Here is a 15,233-nt window from a genome sequence, read left to right as displayed (position 1 = left end):
CCTGCGCCATGGCGCTGCCGTGCGCAGCGCTTCTGCCTCGGTAGCTGTCATGGCGGCCACCGGAAGCGGAAGTGATGCGTCACGTGACGCAATCCCTCCTTCCGCAGGCGGCTGTGGTGAGGGGGCGGGGAGGGGGGGGGGGGCCGGGGTACGGAAACATGGCGGGAGGGGGACGGGGGGCACGGGGTGACCGAAGGGGGTACGTGAGGGGTAAGTGGGGGTGTGGGAGGGGCACGGAGCCTGTGAGGATAACGGGGGGGTTGGCATGGGAATGACTGGGGGGGGCATCCGGGGTACTGGAGGGGCATCCGGGGCCGCAGAGTGGCTCGTGGGGGTCTGCGAGGCTCGGTGTGGCTAACGGGATTCCCGGGGGTGGGGGCTGTATTCATTACTCGAGGAGGTGGGCACTGTGGGGCACGTGTGGCTCATGGCGGGGGGTTACGTAAGGTGCTGGGGGGGGGCACAGAGTGTTTGGGGGGGCGTTAAGTGCCCAAAGGTTGAGAGGGAGGCGCAGAGTGACTCAGAGTGGGGAGGGGGTGTTGATAAGTTACTTGTGGGCTGACCGTGTGCGTGGGGCCGTGCAGGGCGGGAGAACTGTGCTTCCTCCCCCCCCCCAGGATGCTGTCGCAGGGCAGGCGGCTGCTGCAGCCGCTGTTCAGGGGCCGCCTGCTGCTGCTGACCAACACTGTGAGCTGCGGCACTCTGCTGGCGGCCGGCGATGCTCTGCAGCAGCTCTGGCAGCTCCGCCGTGAGCCCCAGGCCCAGCATCAGCTCGCACGCACAGGTGGGTGGCAGCGATCCCTGCCCGTGCTGCTGTCTCCGGTTACGGGGCCGCATCAATAATGCAGCGGGTGTCGCCTTGCAGGACGCATGTTTGCCGTGGGCTGCAGCATGGGTCCGATGTTGCACTTCTGGTACCTGTGGTTGGACAACGCCTTCCCGGCGCGGGGGATGAGGACGGTGCTGAAGAAAGTGCTCATCGACCAGGTGGTGGTGTCACCCATCCTGGGAGTGTGGTATTTCCTGAGTGAGTTCTGCGTGGCAGATGCTTGGCACAGGGGTGACACCCGACCTCGGCCACCCCACTGCCACCATCTGCCCCACAGGCATGGGCACACTGGAGGGCCACAGCCTGGAGGAGAGCTGGCAGGAGCTCAAGGAGAAGTTCTGGGAGTTCTACAAGGTAAGCACGCCCCTCTGCTTGTCTCTGTGGCCCTGTGGGTGCCCGGCCTGGCAGCCAGCATCCCCAGCTCCCTCCATCCCCTCCCACAGTATGACTGGTGCGTGTGGCCGGCGGCGCAGTTCTTCAATTTCCAATTTGTGTCACCCACGTACCGGGTGGCGTACGTCAACACGGTGACGCTGGGCTGGGACACCTACCTCTCCTACCTCAAGCACAGGGTGAGCACCACCCCAGCTGCCCCATAGGGATGGAGTGTGGCACAGCTTGCAGCACACGAGCCCCATTTCTGATGTTTTTCAGCCCAACCAAACTCCCAGTGCCGAGAAGCAGCGCAGTGCTGGGATGTGATGGGGCTGCTCCCAAAGACCCGACGTTTTTGGGAGCTCCTGCCCACTGCTATGACCTCACTGCAGGGCCTGGCAGCGAGCACTGGAGAGTCAGCCACAGCCTGCGCACATCCTGCTGATTAACTCATCTGCTGATTGCAATTAGGGGGCTGGGGTTGTTGAATCTGCTTGTGAAGATGCTGCTTTCTGTATTTTCTGGTGTAGGGAAGCAGCGTTTGGCTTCAGTCTACGTCCCCTGCTGCCACCCCCTCCCCACATACATACATTTCCAGGGACCCTTTGCCTCTGGGTTTCAGCACTGTTGGTGGCTCTGGGAATGGCTGCCACAGCATCCACCGTGGCATCATCCATGGTGCCGAGGTGACAAATCCCATCCTTGCCCCCCAGGCACTGAGCAGCACTCCTCCCAACATGGGACCTTATTCTTTCCAGCCTCCACGTGCCTCAATGCATTCCTTAATGCTCCAGTCGTGCCTCCCAGCCCCCCCCCGAGAGCGCAGGTCCTTTCTGCTTGAAATCACCCACTGGCACCTGGAAGAACTGAGAGCCCCTCCTGATCAGCATTGATTTATTTCTTCACAACATTTCTTTAATACAGTGATTTTTAGGAAATTGTACTCTTTTTGACACTTTTGACATTTGTACAGTACAGTGTAACTCTTCCATAAGTAAACTTCACAAAAAATAGGAAAAAGGGGGAAAGGGAGGAACACGGGACCGCAGGGAGAGGGAGGGGGAGGGAAAAACCTGTAAAATAAAGACACAGCGCTCCAGGAGAAATAAATAGGGGGATGCAAGACCTCCGGGGCAGTCATTGCTATAGCAATATCCACGTATTCACAGTCTCACAGAAGCACGTCGCTATACGGGCACAAGGAGCTGCGCCGGGCGGCCACAGCCCCGTGTTTGGTTCTTCACCTTTAAATAAGAGCTTTGAAAAGTGATATTTCACAAGCAGAGAAACCACACCGAGGGAGGGGGGGGGAAATTAAGGAACGCATCAGCACGGCCACGGCACAGCAGGTCACGCACACAGCGTCACACCTACGGCTATTTACAAGGAGTTTGTCGTATGTACAAGGAGGAAGACGGCGGGAGCAGCGATCAGCATCTATTTGTACAAATAAACAAGAGGTGGGGAACGGCCCCCGGAGCACCGCGCTCCGCTGGGACCCTCTGTAGGGGTGGGGGGGGGTTGGGGGTCCCGTCCCCCTCCCCATCGCCCCGGGGACTGCGAGCAAAACGGCCACAATCAGGGTTTTTTTTGGAGGAATTTGGGCTCATCGAGCAATTAATTAAAAGCAGAAGGGGGCGATTCTCCTCCTACCATCCCAGGCTTAAAAATAAATAAGGTGTGGGGGGGTTGGAGTGGGGGGAAGGGGGGGGGCTCAGCTTCATTGATGGGGGGAGCAGGGCAGGATCCGAGAGGGACTGCGGCCCTTTGGGAACCTGCGAGGTATCAGCAGCAAAGTGCCCCCCGGGGAAAATAGGGGAGCTGAGGGGGGGCGCAGCGGGGGCCCTAGCAGGCGCAGTCCTGGTGGGGGGGGGCCTGCTGGTCCGACAGCTGCGGGCCCTGCTTGGCGCCGGTGACGGCGGGGTCGGCTGCGTCCAGAGACTCTGACATCTTCTCACAGATGATGTCCACCAACCGCTCAAAGGTCTGCTTGACGTTGATGTTGTCCTTGGCGCTGGCCTCAAAGAACTCGAAGCCTGGAGATGGGGAGGGGTTAGAATAAGGAGGGGGAGAGGGGGGGTCAATGCAGGGTCCCCTGGTGCGGGTTGGGACCCCCTGGCAGCACACGGAGTTAAACGCTCAGTGAGTGCAGCCAATTGATGGCTGTGCTCCCACCCAACGCCCCGCAGCGAGGCCATGGGGTGGTGACAGTGACAGAGGGTGACCCAACTGGGGGCTGCAGCTCAGCCGAGCTCTGGGGTCACTGTGGGTCACAGCACAATTACGGCGGGGGGTTAAACCTGCACTCATCCCCGTGCTGTCACAGGGACACCGTGCCCCACATGCCACTGTATGGGGGCAGAGCTGACACTGGGGACCCCCCCATGCTCACCCAGGTGCTCGGCGAGCTGCCGGCCCTTCTCAGCCGACACCACGCGCTCGTCCTCCATGTCACATTTGTTCCCCACCAGCAGCACCTGCGCGTTGTCCCACGAGTACGTCTTGATCTGGGTCGACCTTCGGGGGCAAAAAAGGGACACAAGTGATGGAGGAGGAGGGGAGGGAGGCCGTGCTTAGTAGATTTGGGGGGGAGGGCAGCGCTCACCAATCCTGCACGGCGTTGAAGGACTCCTCGTTGGTGATGTCGTACATCAGGATGAAGCCCATGGCCCCGCGGTAATACGCGGTGGTGATGGTGCGGTACCGCTCCTGCCCGGCCGTGTCCTGGGGGAGCACACAGTCAGGGGGGCACAATGCAGAGCCAGTCGGTGTGCACAGCTCTGGGGCTCAGCCAGCACCCAACTCCTGCCGGCACATCGCCCCGGGGCCGTTCCGCATGCAGTGCACAGAACAGAGGTAAGCAGCGCTGCCGGCAAAGCTGGGACGCAGCGCACAGAACTCAGCCAGCACCCGGCTGCTGCCAGCAAACTGCATGAGGGTCACTCTGTGTGTAATGCAGGTATCGCCAAACTGCTGCTGAGCCGATGGGCTCCATGCACAGCACTGCTGCCTCAGAAATGCCCGAGGGCACAGAATGCAGCACTGAGCTGACAGCAGCACCTGGCCGGACAGCCCCACAGCCCCCAGCACCAGGACAGCCCAGCCCCAACCCTAACCTTAACCCTAACCCTAACCCTAACCCTGCCCCCAGCCCTAACCCTGACCCCCCGCACTCACCCAGATCTGCAGCTTGATGCGTTTGTCATTCCTGTAGATGGTTTTGACCTTGAAGTCGATGCCGACGGTGCTGACGAAGGCGGGCGTGAAGGAGTCGTCGGCGTACCGGAATAGGAACGAGGTCTTCCCTACGCTGCTGTTACCGATGATGAGGATTTTGAACATGTAATCAAAGTTCTGGTCTGAGGACTCCTTCTGTCCATAGCGGGAGTCGGTAGCGGACGCCATCTGCAAAGGGAGGAGGTGATGGGCGGTCACCGGCGGGGCCAGCAGCCCCCGTAGCACCGGGCTGCGTTGCCGCGCTGCCCTGCTGCCACCCAGCCCCGCGCAGCCCCCATAGCTGCCGCTTGCAACGCTGGATGCACCGTCCCCATCGCTGCCGGCAGCGGTGCCGGCTGCATCACCCCAGTGGCCGCCGCCAGCAACGCCAGACGCACGGCCACCCCGCCCACGTTGCCGGTAGCAAAGCCGCGGGCATCGCCCTCGCTGCTGCCGTCGGCGCTGCCGGCTGCATCGCTCATCGCCGCCGCACGGAGCGGGGCCCGGAGCCCGGCAGGATGCGCTGCAGCCGCTCCCGCAGTTCCTCTGCAAAATGGCACCTGCAGCCGTGCCCCCGCACAGCGCACCGGCGGGGCTGCACCGGGGGGTGCTCGGGGGTGGGGGGGGGAGCACGGCACGGCGCAGCGCTGCAGGGCGGTGGGCGCAATGTGCACAGAGGTGGGTGCGCGCTGCGGGGCGCTGCGTGCAATGCCCGGCGCCGGGCGCTACCGTAGGAAGGGGGGGCAGAGGTGATGTCGTTGGTGGAAAGGGGGGGGGGAGAGTGTGAGGACGGCTGTCCCTCGCCCCGTGCCCTCCTGCCGCCCCCCGCACTGCTTCCCGCAGCCCCAACCCGCGCCCCTCCCGCAGCGCTGCGCACCCGCGGACCCCCCGGAGCTCCCAGCCCGCCCCCCCCTCGCAACCCGTCCCCCCCCGCTGCAGCTTCAATGGCCGCCGGCTGCCGCTCGGCCCCAACGCCCCGCGCGATGCCCACCGGCCTCCCCCGCCGCTGCCGGTGCTCGGGGGTCCCGGTGCCGGGAGGAGGGGGAGGTTTGGGGGGGGGGCTGCGGGGGCGCGCGCTCACCTCCTCCCCGCGCTCCCCGCAGCGACTGCAGCAGCGGCGCGCGCCGCCCCGGCGGTTGCAGAGCCCGGTGACGTCGGAGGGGGCGTGGCGCGATATGCAGATGACCGGCTGACGTCAGCGGAGGGGCACACGGGGAGCGCCGATTGGTCGAAGGCGCGAGTCGATTGGCAGCCGGCAAGACGGGGGCGGGGCCTAATCGGGGCACGCCCCCTGCCGGGCGCGGCGCCGGGGCTGCGGGAGCGCCCATCCTCGGCGCGGGGCGGGGGGAGCGGGGAGGGCCGCCACGGTGTGGGGGGGGAGCAGCCCCGCACCGCTCCACCTGTCACCCTTAGGGCCCCTGAGCCCATCGCCCTCGGTGACCCCGCGCCCTGAAGTGACGCCCGCTGCAGGTGGGCGGCCGTGTCCCGCCCCGGACCCCGCGTCCTCCGACGGCCCCGCTGCGGGCTGAGCTCGGCGCGGATTAGGCCGCGGCAGATGGCGGGGGCTCAGCCCGCAGCCGGGGCCCGAAGGCCTCGGGACCACCCATAGCGCCCGAGTGCGGCCCCACGCCTCCATCCCCCACCTCCAGGCGCGGCCTCCTGCAACCCTCGGCCCGCAGCATCACCCCGGTCCCCCTTCGGGGCTGCGGGCAGCACGAGGTCTGCGGGGAGCACCGAGCGCTGCGGGGAGCACCGAGCGCTGCCCGCCCGCCACGGCCGGGGGCACGGAGCTCCCACCCACCCCGCAGAGTCCCGCACCCGTGGGGCGACCACCGCCCCCAGCCCGGCCCTGGAATCCCGGTGTTTTCTCTCCTCCCAGGGGGTTTGAGGAGGGCGGCCCCCCCACCGTGGGGCGAAAGGAGGGGTGGCAGTGCGGGGCTGGGGGGCCGTGGGGACCCTGTGTTGCTGTGGGGTGAAGGGAGGGGTTTGCCGGGGCGGTGCTGCGGGTGAGGCCGTGTTTGCCGATCAATCACCCCCAGGAGCAATGCGGAAGAGCAGGGAGCAAGCTCCGCGCCGCGCCAAGCCGGCGATTAAATATTTACCTTCGTGGGCAGTGTTTGCCAGCGACGGAGCGACATTTCCAGGGAGGAGTTCGGCTTTGTTCGAGCGCACAGCGCTGCTCTCCGCGCTCCCCGCGGGGTCCCGGGGGCACCGAGCGCATCGCGACCCGGGCACGGTGCCCCCAGCGCCCACGAGAGGAGCACCGTCCGCTTTGGGGAGGAGTGGAGAAACAAACGAGGTTTAATATTTGGAGGGTGAAGGAAGAAACCGAACCGTCGCGGGGCCGCTCCATCGGGGCCCACGGTGCCAAACAGCACTGAGTGCGGCCAGAGCAGCTCCTGCTGTGTGCGCCCAGCTGAGGCTGATAGGATGAAGTGAGCTACAAAAAGCTTTAAAAAGTGAAGCTGTCCCCAAATAAAAACACCTCCGACTCGGTGGGCGCACAGCCAGCGTTGTGCTGCGGTGCCCGGACACCAAATGCTGTGTGACACCAAAACGCTTTTGGCTGCACTGTGCTGAGTGGGGACTGCTCTGCTGTGCCCAGGGCTGGGATGGGGCAGGAGCAGAATCCTCGAGCCCTGTTTGTGGTAACTGGGACGTTTCCCAGCAGATGGATGCAGGGTAGAAGCAGGGGAGGGGGTGAGCAATATCCTCACTGCCATTGGGACCTGCCCGGCTCCCACATCGGGACGTCCTCTGGGGCTCCGTGTGCCAGTCCCAGCAGTGCCCACGACCCTCACTGGGGCAGTGCCCAGTCCCACATCCCCACAGCAGCGGTGGGACCCTCCGGCCGGGCCACTACGTGCCCAGGGGCAGGAATGTGACATTGCCCTCCGTGTCCAGGCACAGCTCCCTGCCGCTCTCAGGATCCGGCGCTGTGCACCCACCACCAGCCCTGTCCTTTGGCAGTGTCCCCTCCGGCACTTTCCTGTTGTCCACCTCCCGGTCCCCGGAGCCAGGTGACAAACGCTCTGTGTCGGCTGACTCCGAATCATCCGTAGCCGACGTCTTGGAGCCGCTGTTGTCCTCCTCCAAAGGGCTCTCGGGCCCCTCCGCTTCCGTGTCCGACTCTCCCTCCTCCTCTTCCAGCGTCATCTCAAACTGGGACTTGCCGGGGTCAGCGGGGGGAACTTCGGATCCCAGCTCTGGCGGTGGGGAGGGGCTGCGTGGGATCATGCTCTGGTACCACTCCCGGTTGTCCTCCAGCGTGTCCAGGATCTCCTGGGCGTCAGGGTGCACCAGGTCGGCCCAGGTCTCCCACAGCGGGTGGGCGATGAAGTCGATGAATCCCACCTGTGGGAAGGGAGAGCTCAGCCCCCCGCGGTGCCCCTCAGCCCCGGCTCCACGCCGTGCCCCCACCTGGGACTTCTCCACGGAGGCGGTGTGCTTGTCACACATGGGGCTGATCTCCATCCCCTTCTCTCGCTCCCGGTCACCCTGGTGGAAGAACTCGGCCATGATGCGGTCGGTCCACTGCCGGTACAGCTCCAGCGGTTTGGTGGGGTTGCTGAGGTCGGCGCAGTGCACCATGTTCTGCAGGACCTGCACGGGCACCGTGCTGCTCACCCGACAGCCCTCGTCCCCAGGGCCACCGCCGGCCGTCCCCTCGGCTCAGTGCTATGGGCTGCAGCAGTGCTCCTGCCACGTCCCCGTGCCCACCTGGATCCGGTCAGAGTAGTTGTCCAGCAGCAGCACCCCCAGGCTGGTCACCTTCTTGGTCTCCACCATGGTCTTCAGGTCCGCCAGCAGGTTCATGTGCTTGGACATGTCGGTGGCCAGCACCTGGGCAGGGCATGCAGGGCAGGGTGCTCAGCCGGACCCCAGCACCCCACAGCCCCACACCCCGCGGCGCCGCGCACCATATCGATGGCCATCTTGCGGAGCGACTGCCTCTGCTTCTTGCTCAGGTTCTGGAAGATGTCGCAGTTCTCCTCCTGCAGCAGTTTGAAGCCCACGGCCAGGTGGTGATTCTCCAGCACCGAAGCATCATTGTACATCAGCGCCAGCTCCGAGTCTGCGGGATGGTGTTGGTCACACCGCGGTGACCCCAGTGGTGTTGGTCACATTGAGGTGACCCCAATGGTGCTGGTCACACCGCGGTGACCCCAGTGGTGCTGGTCACACCGCGGTGACCCCAGTGGTGCTGGTCACAACACGGTGACCCCAGTGGTGCTGGTCACACCACGGTGACCCCACACACGCAGCCCCGCTGCCCCGCTCCCCCCGGCTCACTGGTGTTGATGAGGAACTGATTGGAGACACCAGGGTGGTCAACGTCATGGATGGCGCTGGCGAAGATGGCAGCCATGATCTCCAAGTCGGTGAAGACGGCCTGGGAAGGGCGGCACAGGTGGTCACAGCCACGGCAGATGTGTTTGGTGGCACCGAGGGAGTGGGGCTCACCTCCAGCGCCGGCGTGGAGAGCAGCACGTGGGTGGACTGCGCCACGTCAGCGGCGTGGATGTTGTTGTGATACGCCACGTCGGCGCGGTAATGGTCCTCCAGCGTCAGCATGTAGGTGAGGAAGGTGTCGGCGGGGATGTGGAACGTCTTCATCAGGTCACGTTCCTGCAGGAGGACCGGGTTGGGGTCATCCCCAACGGGGTGCGGGGGTGCGGAGGGGGCAGCCCCCCCCCGTGCTCACCTGGAAGATGCTGTACATGAGGACCGTCAGCGGGCGGTTTCCTGAGTACTCGGCCACTTTGAAGATGTCGAGACCCCACTTGTTGGTGTCCTGCAGCTCCTGGGGACCGAGGGATGGGGTTCTGCGAGAGCCGGGACCCCAACGGGGGATGGACCCACGCTGGGCGGGGGCTCACCTTGGCCAGCAGCCCCTCCTGCTCCGTGCGCACCCCAAAGCGCGGGATGGCAGCAAGGCGGGGGCCGTGAGCCGGCCTCCTCACACCGCTGATCTGCGACATCGGCCGCTTCCTGCGCTCCCGCTCCTTCTCCCTGGGCAGTGCTGGAGGGATCTCCACCTCGTGCTGCTTGTCTGCGCGGCCGCGGCAGTGAGGGGGAGCACAGACCCCCCCGACGGCTGACGTCAGTCGGCACGGAGAGCACCGCGACGCCATGGCAACCGGGGGCTGCCGGGGGGATGCCGGGAGCTCCCCCCACCCACCCACCGCAGGGCTGTCCCCTGGGATCCCCCATGCAGGAACAGCCCCGCGCCAGCTGCCAACCCACAGCACAGAGCAGCATCCGCCAGCACGCCCCACTTTGCACCGGTGTTCATAGCCAGGAGTGAGGCTGTGACACCCCAAAGCCACCAATCCTGGGGCAGCTCCCAGAAAAGCCCCGATGCGCTCCCCCAAACTTGCAAAATGTGAAAGTTGCTGCCCACTCACAGAGTGGGGCTCAGCACTGCAGTGATGCGTGCCCAGCTCTGCGCAGCTGCTGCGGGCCCTGAGCTGCAGAGGGTTGTGGAGGCCCTGCCCCCCAGGAACTCACCCAGGAAGGTGCTGGAGATGTACTCGGACACCTGGTTCCCCGAGCGGCCGCTCTCCGAGAGGTGTGAGAGCTCCCGGCTCAGCATCCGCTTAAACTGCGGGTGGCAGCAGATGGGGGTGAGCGGTGCGTAGGGCAGCCCCTGTGCCCCATAGCAGGGTAAGGCAGGGTAAGCACCCCCAGGGCAGTGGTCCCCACCTTGTTGGAAGCCATCTCGCCGACCGAGTGCCGCGTCTGCAGCGTCTCCAGCTGCTCCAGGCACCAGTCCAGCTCCTCCAGGGTCTCCAGCGACAGCTTCTGCTGAGCATCCTCTGCTGCGGGGCAGCGCGGCGTCACAACCGGGCACGGGGACACGAGTGGGGGCCCGGCCCCGCCATCCCCACCGAGGGATGCTCACGTCCCCATGGGGCTGTGATGGGATGGGGCTGGGGAGCGGTGCTGAGCGGGCGCTGCGGCCGGGCGCGCTGACCCCGGCGCACAGCATGGTGCCACGCCGTCCCCACGCCTCGCCCCGAGGTGACACCCGGCCCGGGGCTCCCACAGGGCTCCACGCACCGCCCGGGGATTTATTAATGGAAGCTCTGACGTCAGCGGGAGCCGTTCCACCGCCACCGCTGTGAGAAGGGCGGATGGAGCCGCCGAAAACCCGACATGGATCCCAAAGGGCAAAGCCATCGCGCCCCACGGGTGAGGGAACACCGCACCCCCACTGCGCTGCCCTTCCCCCCCAGGCCCCCTGTTTGTCCCCGCTGGGACACTCACCGGACAGGCCGGCCCTGCTGGCGGAGGGGAGGCTGCTGCTCGACGCTCGCCTGCAGAACGCACAGAGCTGAGCACCACGCCGTGCCCCCCCAGCCCAGCCCCTCTCCCCACTCACTTGGTGCCCACGCGCTCCTGGAGGTGCAGCAGCACCGTCACGTTGGTGCGCACGGTGCGCAGGCTGGCCAGGACCTGGGGGGTGTGAGAGGGGCTGGGGATGGGCTGCACACCCCCGGCCCTCCCCGTAGCGCCGCGGACGGGGGGACACGGGGACGTTTCCCCTCTTTGCCACACGGCCGCACCTGGGCGAAGGGTGTGACGATCATGTCTTCTCCGTGCCTGCGGGGGGCAAAGAGTTGGTGAGGAGGGGGGAGAGGGGCGGGGGAGGGCGGGATAGAGGGTCGGGGCTGACTCACAGGTCGCTGGCGATGGAGGAGTTGCGGGACATGGCCTTGGGGGACAGGTCGTAGTCGCTGTCGGAGCGGTAGAGGAAGGACTCGCGGCGCTGGCCGTGGGTGAAGGCGCCCTGCAGCACCAGCCCTGCGCCCGGGCTGCACTGCGGCTCCAGCGGGCCCCTTCCCGGGGGGCCATTCTCCAGGTCAAAGCTGCAGGGATAGGGGACGGGGCTGGCATCGGCCGGAGCACCGGGAGCACCGGGGACACCGCCGCTGTCCCCATTCACAGCAGAGCGAGGCCGGGACCCGTCCCGCTGCTGGAGGCGAGCCGCCCCATGTCACCGTCATCCCTCGTCCCAACGTCCCCAGCACCGCGGTTCGCTGCGAGTCCTCGAAAGTCTCCGTCAGCCGTAGCCCGAAGCTCCGAGTCCCACAGGGGACCCGTCCGGGGCACGGAGCCAGGGGACATCGAAGGACAGAAACCACGGGGGAGGCCAAGCGCCGGGCCCTGGGGACGCGGCGGGGCGGTGCCATCCGAAGCCGTGCAGCCCACGGGGGACGAGAGGCACGGGGACGGGGACGGTGGCCCCGCGCTGCCCCCGGGTCATGGGAACGGCCGAGCATGGGGACACAGCGAGGGTCGCCGGCATCCGTCCCCTCAGTGCCGCAATGGGGACGGGGATGAACCGCCCCAGGGAAGGATTGGGGCCGTGAGTCCCCGTCCGCCCCCCCACTGCCGGACCTACCCGATGCAGGAGTGCCTCCGGGACGGGCAGCGGCCGTCTGGCTGCATCCCCGGCCCCGCTGTCAGCCTCTGCCCCGCGTCCCCGATGGTACGGGGACACAAAGCCGCATTGTGGCTCCTCCTGCCCTGCGGCTCAATTGGGGGTTTGTTCCCCCTCCGGTGCAGCTCAGCCACCCCGGGGACGGCCCCGACCCGGGCACGGTGTCACCGAGATGTGGAGCAGACACACACATACCCCCCACAGTGGCAGTGGGGCACACCGGGGTGGGGGCAGTGTGGTCGGGCAGGGGGGGACGCAGCCGGGACAGCAGCTCTGGTGCCGAACTCAGAAATACTTTCCATGCTGTGCGGTGTCAAGCAGCGGAGGGGGGGGGCTGGGGGCCGCTATAAATAGGTGCTGTTACCATTGGAGAGGACACTGCTGCTCCCTGCAGTGCCCAGCCCTCCAGGGTGGGAGTTGGTGCCTCCTGCCCCTCCGCTGTGCCTGCCGTGCCCCCACTGTGGGCAGACACCCACAGACAGAGCCCAGCAGCCCCACTGCTGTGAGCAAACCCGGCCTCAGCCACCGCTGCCCCCCGCCCAGCTCAGCCCCACCGCCACAAAGGCCCCACTCAGCCCCACGTCCCCACCGATGGTGGCACACCGCAGCACTGAGGGTGTCCACGCTGACCCCGTCCCCATTTCCCACTGCCACCCCCACGCCCTCAGGGACCCCTCTCGGACCCCCCCTTACCCGAGGGGATGCGCCACAGTGAAGCGGCGCTGCAGGCGGATGCTCTGGTTCACCCTCAGCCTCCTGAACAGCACGGGGGAGTTACGGGGGGAGCCCCGCGGGGACCCCACCGGCGACGACACCCCCGGGGACGGCAGCATGGCCCCACTCGGGGCACTGAAGTGCAGCGCTGGGGGTCCGGACCCAAGGGGATGCGAGCGGTGCGGAGCTGGAAATGCGCGGCCGTTCCCCCCGCAGCCCCGGGAAACTTTCCATCCCCCTCCCGCCCGCGCCTGAGAAATTAAACAACTGTCTGGTTCGGCCCCCCCCCCGGCGCCCCGACGGCTCCTGCGGTCCCACGTGAGCACGGCCTGCAGGCACGTGGCCCTGTGCCACCCGCTGCCCTCCTGTCCCTGAGGTGGCAGCTGTGCCCGTCGGGTGAGGATGCTGTGCTGGGATGTGAGCAGTGCCACGCTGAGCTCCGTGTGTCCCGGGCACAGCGCCTGGAGCGAGCTGGGCACATGGTGGGGACACGCCGCAGTGCCACCGAGGGACAGATGGAGCGGCCGTACCAGGATGTCACCAAGGGACACAACGTGGCCGTGCCGCAGTGTGACCGAGGGACACAGCTGAGCCCAGAGCATCCGGACACACGGTGTGGACATGCCACAGTGCCACCAAGGGATGTGTCCGAGCCTGGAGCATCCCGGATACACGCTGTGGTCATGATATGGTGTCACCAAGGGAGACGGCCGAGCCCAGAGCACCCCACGTACAACTGCAATCATGGCACAGTGTCACCAAGAGGCCCACGAGAGCCAACCTCGTCCCCCCACTCTCCTCCTCACTGCCCAGTGTGGGGACACAGAGCCGGTTGGGACCCCCAGGGACACGCGTGGCCCTGTCCTGGCCGTGGGAGCCGGGTGCCCCCTGACCCGGTGACGCAGCGGTACCTGCTGTCTGCGGCGAGGGCCAAAATATCCCAGGGGTGGCGTGGAGCCAGGAAGGGCCCCCCCGGCACGGCGGCACCCGCGGGACCCCCAGAGGCACCGGGTGGGTGGTGCGGAGGAGGGGACCCGCTGGGTGCGAGCATGGGGACATCGGGGGGGTGTTGCGACAGCCTGGCACGGGGTGCGGGGGGGGATTGGGACAGCGGGGTGGGGACAGAGCTGTCCCCGCCTGGCAGCCGGGAGCCCATGGGACAGCAGGGCTGGGCCGGACCGCGGGACAGCCAGTCCTCGGCTCCGGGACGGCGCTGCCCGGCCCCCCCCCGGCGGGGACACGTGTCCGTGTGAGGAGGGGGGGGACAGCGGGTGACACCGGAGCCGGGGCCGGGCCGGAGGCGGCCCCCCCGGGATGGGACGGCCCCGGGGGAGGGGGACGGGAACGGCCCCAAAATAACGGCGCGGCGGTGCCAGGGGAGGAGTGAGGTCACCTCCGGGCCGGGACGTGCTGGGGGGGGGAACCTCCGGGTCTGGGGCCGGGACACGGAACGGGACGGGCGCTGCCCACCTCCCCGACCCCCCCCTCGGGGCCGCTGTCCGTTCCCCGGTGCTGAAACCGGTTCCGTTACCCCCCCCGTAACCGCGGTACCCCCCTATGTCCGTCCCGTTGCCGAGCAGAACCCTCCGGTTCCCCCCCTGCCCCGCGGGGCACTGAGTTCCGGGCAGCCCCGCACCGGCGCCGCTTACCGGGGGGGGTCCGCCTCGTCACCGCTGCTGGGGCCGCTCTCCTCGATGGTGAACACCACGCGGGAACCCTCGGGCTCGGGGCCCCCCCGGCAGCCGAGCGGAGGCAGCAGCGGAGTCCCGGAGAAGCGGCGGCGGACGGCGCCCGGCAGCGATCCCGGCCCCGGTCCCGACGGAACGGCCTCGGAGGCGTCGCGGCAGCGCTGAGGAGGACACGGGACAGCGGGCGGGGGGCGGTGAGGGGCGCGGGCTGCAGAGCCCCGGTGTCTTCGCCCCCCCAGGGGGCCCCGAAATGCGGGGAGGACAGCGGGGGATGTCCCGGCAGCTCCGTGAGTTTCCCCCCCCGGGATCCCGCTGGAAAAACCCCTGGAGCCGGCGCGCAATTACGCAGGGGCGAATAATAATTAACAGCCCATTAGGGGGATAATTAACTCCGAGCGCCATCAGCACGCTAATTGCTGCCCGGAGGCGCCGTGCTGGGACGTTCCCACCGGGGATCCCCCTCAGGCGCACCGATGCCCCCCCGGTCCCCCAGGCGCACCCCCGGTGCCCCCCAAGTTCCCCCTCCCGGTACCCGGTTTCGGTGCGTTCTCACCTCCGCGCTCAGGAAGGGCAGCGCTGTGCGGCTCCGTCGCATCGTGGCTGCGGGGGGTGGGGGTGAGCGGGGGCTTCGGGTCACCCCTCGGTGGGGCGGGGGGAGCGGAGGGGCCGTTTACATTCTCACACTGTCGCGATGGACGGGGCTCAGCGCGGGGTCTCAGGGCTCAGAGAAGCACCGGACCCCCCCACCGTGCCACCCCTAGCTCCCCGACATCGGCTCACCGCTATCCCCAAGGGACACCCGAGGGACGGGGACCCGAAGCCACGGGGATGGCCGCGTGCCCCATCCCAGAGCACCACCAGGCCCCAAATCCTCGCCCCCAAATCTCCAGAAAACCGGAGCAACCTCAAGATCTCCTCAGGTGCCACCGACACACCCCTCCCCATTGCTCAGTGCTAAGCCTCT

General features: G+C 67.2%; 3 protein-coding genes across 13 annotated transcripts; 1 reads left to right on the top strand and 2 right to left on the bottom strand.

Moving 5' to 3' along the window:
- The first annotated feature begins 45 nt into the window (after window positions 1-45).
- MPV17L2 (MPV17 mitochondrial inner membrane protein like 2) lies at window positions 46-2,147 on the top strand. 4 transcript variants are annotated; one of them, XM_085211559.1, is made up of 6 exons: window positions 46-116; window positions 618-784; window positions 866-1,027; window positions 1,107-1,183; window positions 1,273-1,401; window positions 1,484-2,147. In XM_085211559.1, exons 2-6 carry the CDS (start codon window positions 619-621, stop codon window positions 1,529-1,531), a joined length of 582 nt encoding a protein of 193 aa, XP_085067685.1. In that variant the 5' UTR covers window positions 46-116; window position 618; the 3' UTR covers window positions 1,532-2,147. The 4 variants fall into 4 exon arrangements, with proteins under 4 accessions (XP_085067685.1, XP_085067684.1, XP_085067686.1 ...); XM_085211558.1 differs by having other exon boundaries at window positions 82-116; window positions 585-784; XM_085211560.1 differs by lacking the exon at window positions 46-116 and adding an exon at window positions 127-210.
- Window positions 2,082-7,276, bottom strand: RAB3A (RAB3A, member RAS oncogene family). Of its 2 annotated transcripts, XM_085211524.1 has the most exons (6): window positions 6,523-7,276; window positions 5,502-5,609; window positions 4,382-4,609; window positions 3,810-3,928; window positions 3,597-3,721; window positions 2,082-3,240 (listed from the first exon to the last, which is right to left on the bottom strand). In XM_085211524.1, exons 1-6 carry the CDS (start codon window positions 7,141-7,143, stop codon window positions 3,050-3,052), a joined length of 1,392 nt encoding a protein of 463 aa, XP_085067650.1. In that variant the 5' UTR covers window positions 7,144-7,276; the 3' UTR covers window positions 2,082-3,049. The 2 variants fall into 2 exon arrangements, with proteins under 2 accessions (XP_085067650.1, XP_085067649.1); XM_085211523.1 differs by lacking the exon at window positions 6,523-7,276 and having other exon boundaries at window positions 5,412-5,563.
- On the bottom strand, window positions 6,701-14,879 carry PDE4C (phosphodiesterase 4C). Of its 7 annotated transcripts, XM_085211495.1 has the most exons (16): window positions 14,823-14,879; window positions 14,231-14,430; window positions 11,104-11,292; window positions 10,990-11,026; window positions 10,806-10,879; window positions 10,691-10,740; window positions 10,127-10,242; window positions 9,932-10,025; window positions 9,301-9,473; window positions 9,126-9,224; window positions 8,885-9,049; window positions 8,714-8,813; window positions 8,341-8,495; window positions 8,141-8,263; window positions 7,841-8,023; window positions 6,701-7,774 (listed from the first exon to the last, which is right to left on the bottom strand). In XM_085211495.1, the coding sequence occupies exons 1-16, from the start codon at window positions 14,862-14,864 to the stop codon at window positions 7,280-7,282; spliced, it is 2,295 nt and encodes a 764-aa protein (XP_085067621.1). In that variant the 5' UTR covers window positions 14,865-14,879; the 3' UTR covers window positions 6,701-7,279. The 7 variants fall into 7 exon arrangements, with proteins under 7 accessions (XP_085067621.1, XP_010723353.2, XP_085067620.1 ...); XM_010725051.3 differs by lacking the exons at window positions 14,231-14,430; window positions 14,823-14,879 and adding an exon at window positions 13,493-13,692; XM_085211494.1 differs by lacking the exons at window positions 14,231-14,430; window positions 14,823-14,879 and adding an exon at window positions 12,561-12,803 and having other exon boundaries at window positions 10,127-10,239.
- Between the last annotated feature and the right edge of the window lie 354 nt (window positions 14,880-15,233).

Source organism: Meleagris gallopavo, chromosome 30 (genome assembly GCF_905368555.1).
Source record: "Meleagris gallopavo chromosome 30, MGAL_WU_HG_1.1, whole genome shotgun sequence".
NCBI classification, from domain to species: Eukaryota; Metazoa; Chordata; class Aves; order Galliformes; family Phasianidae; genus Meleagris; species Meleagris gallopavo.
The sequence above is the reverse complement of the archived record's forward strand: the minus strand, read 5'-3'. Positions and strand labels throughout refer to the sequence as shown.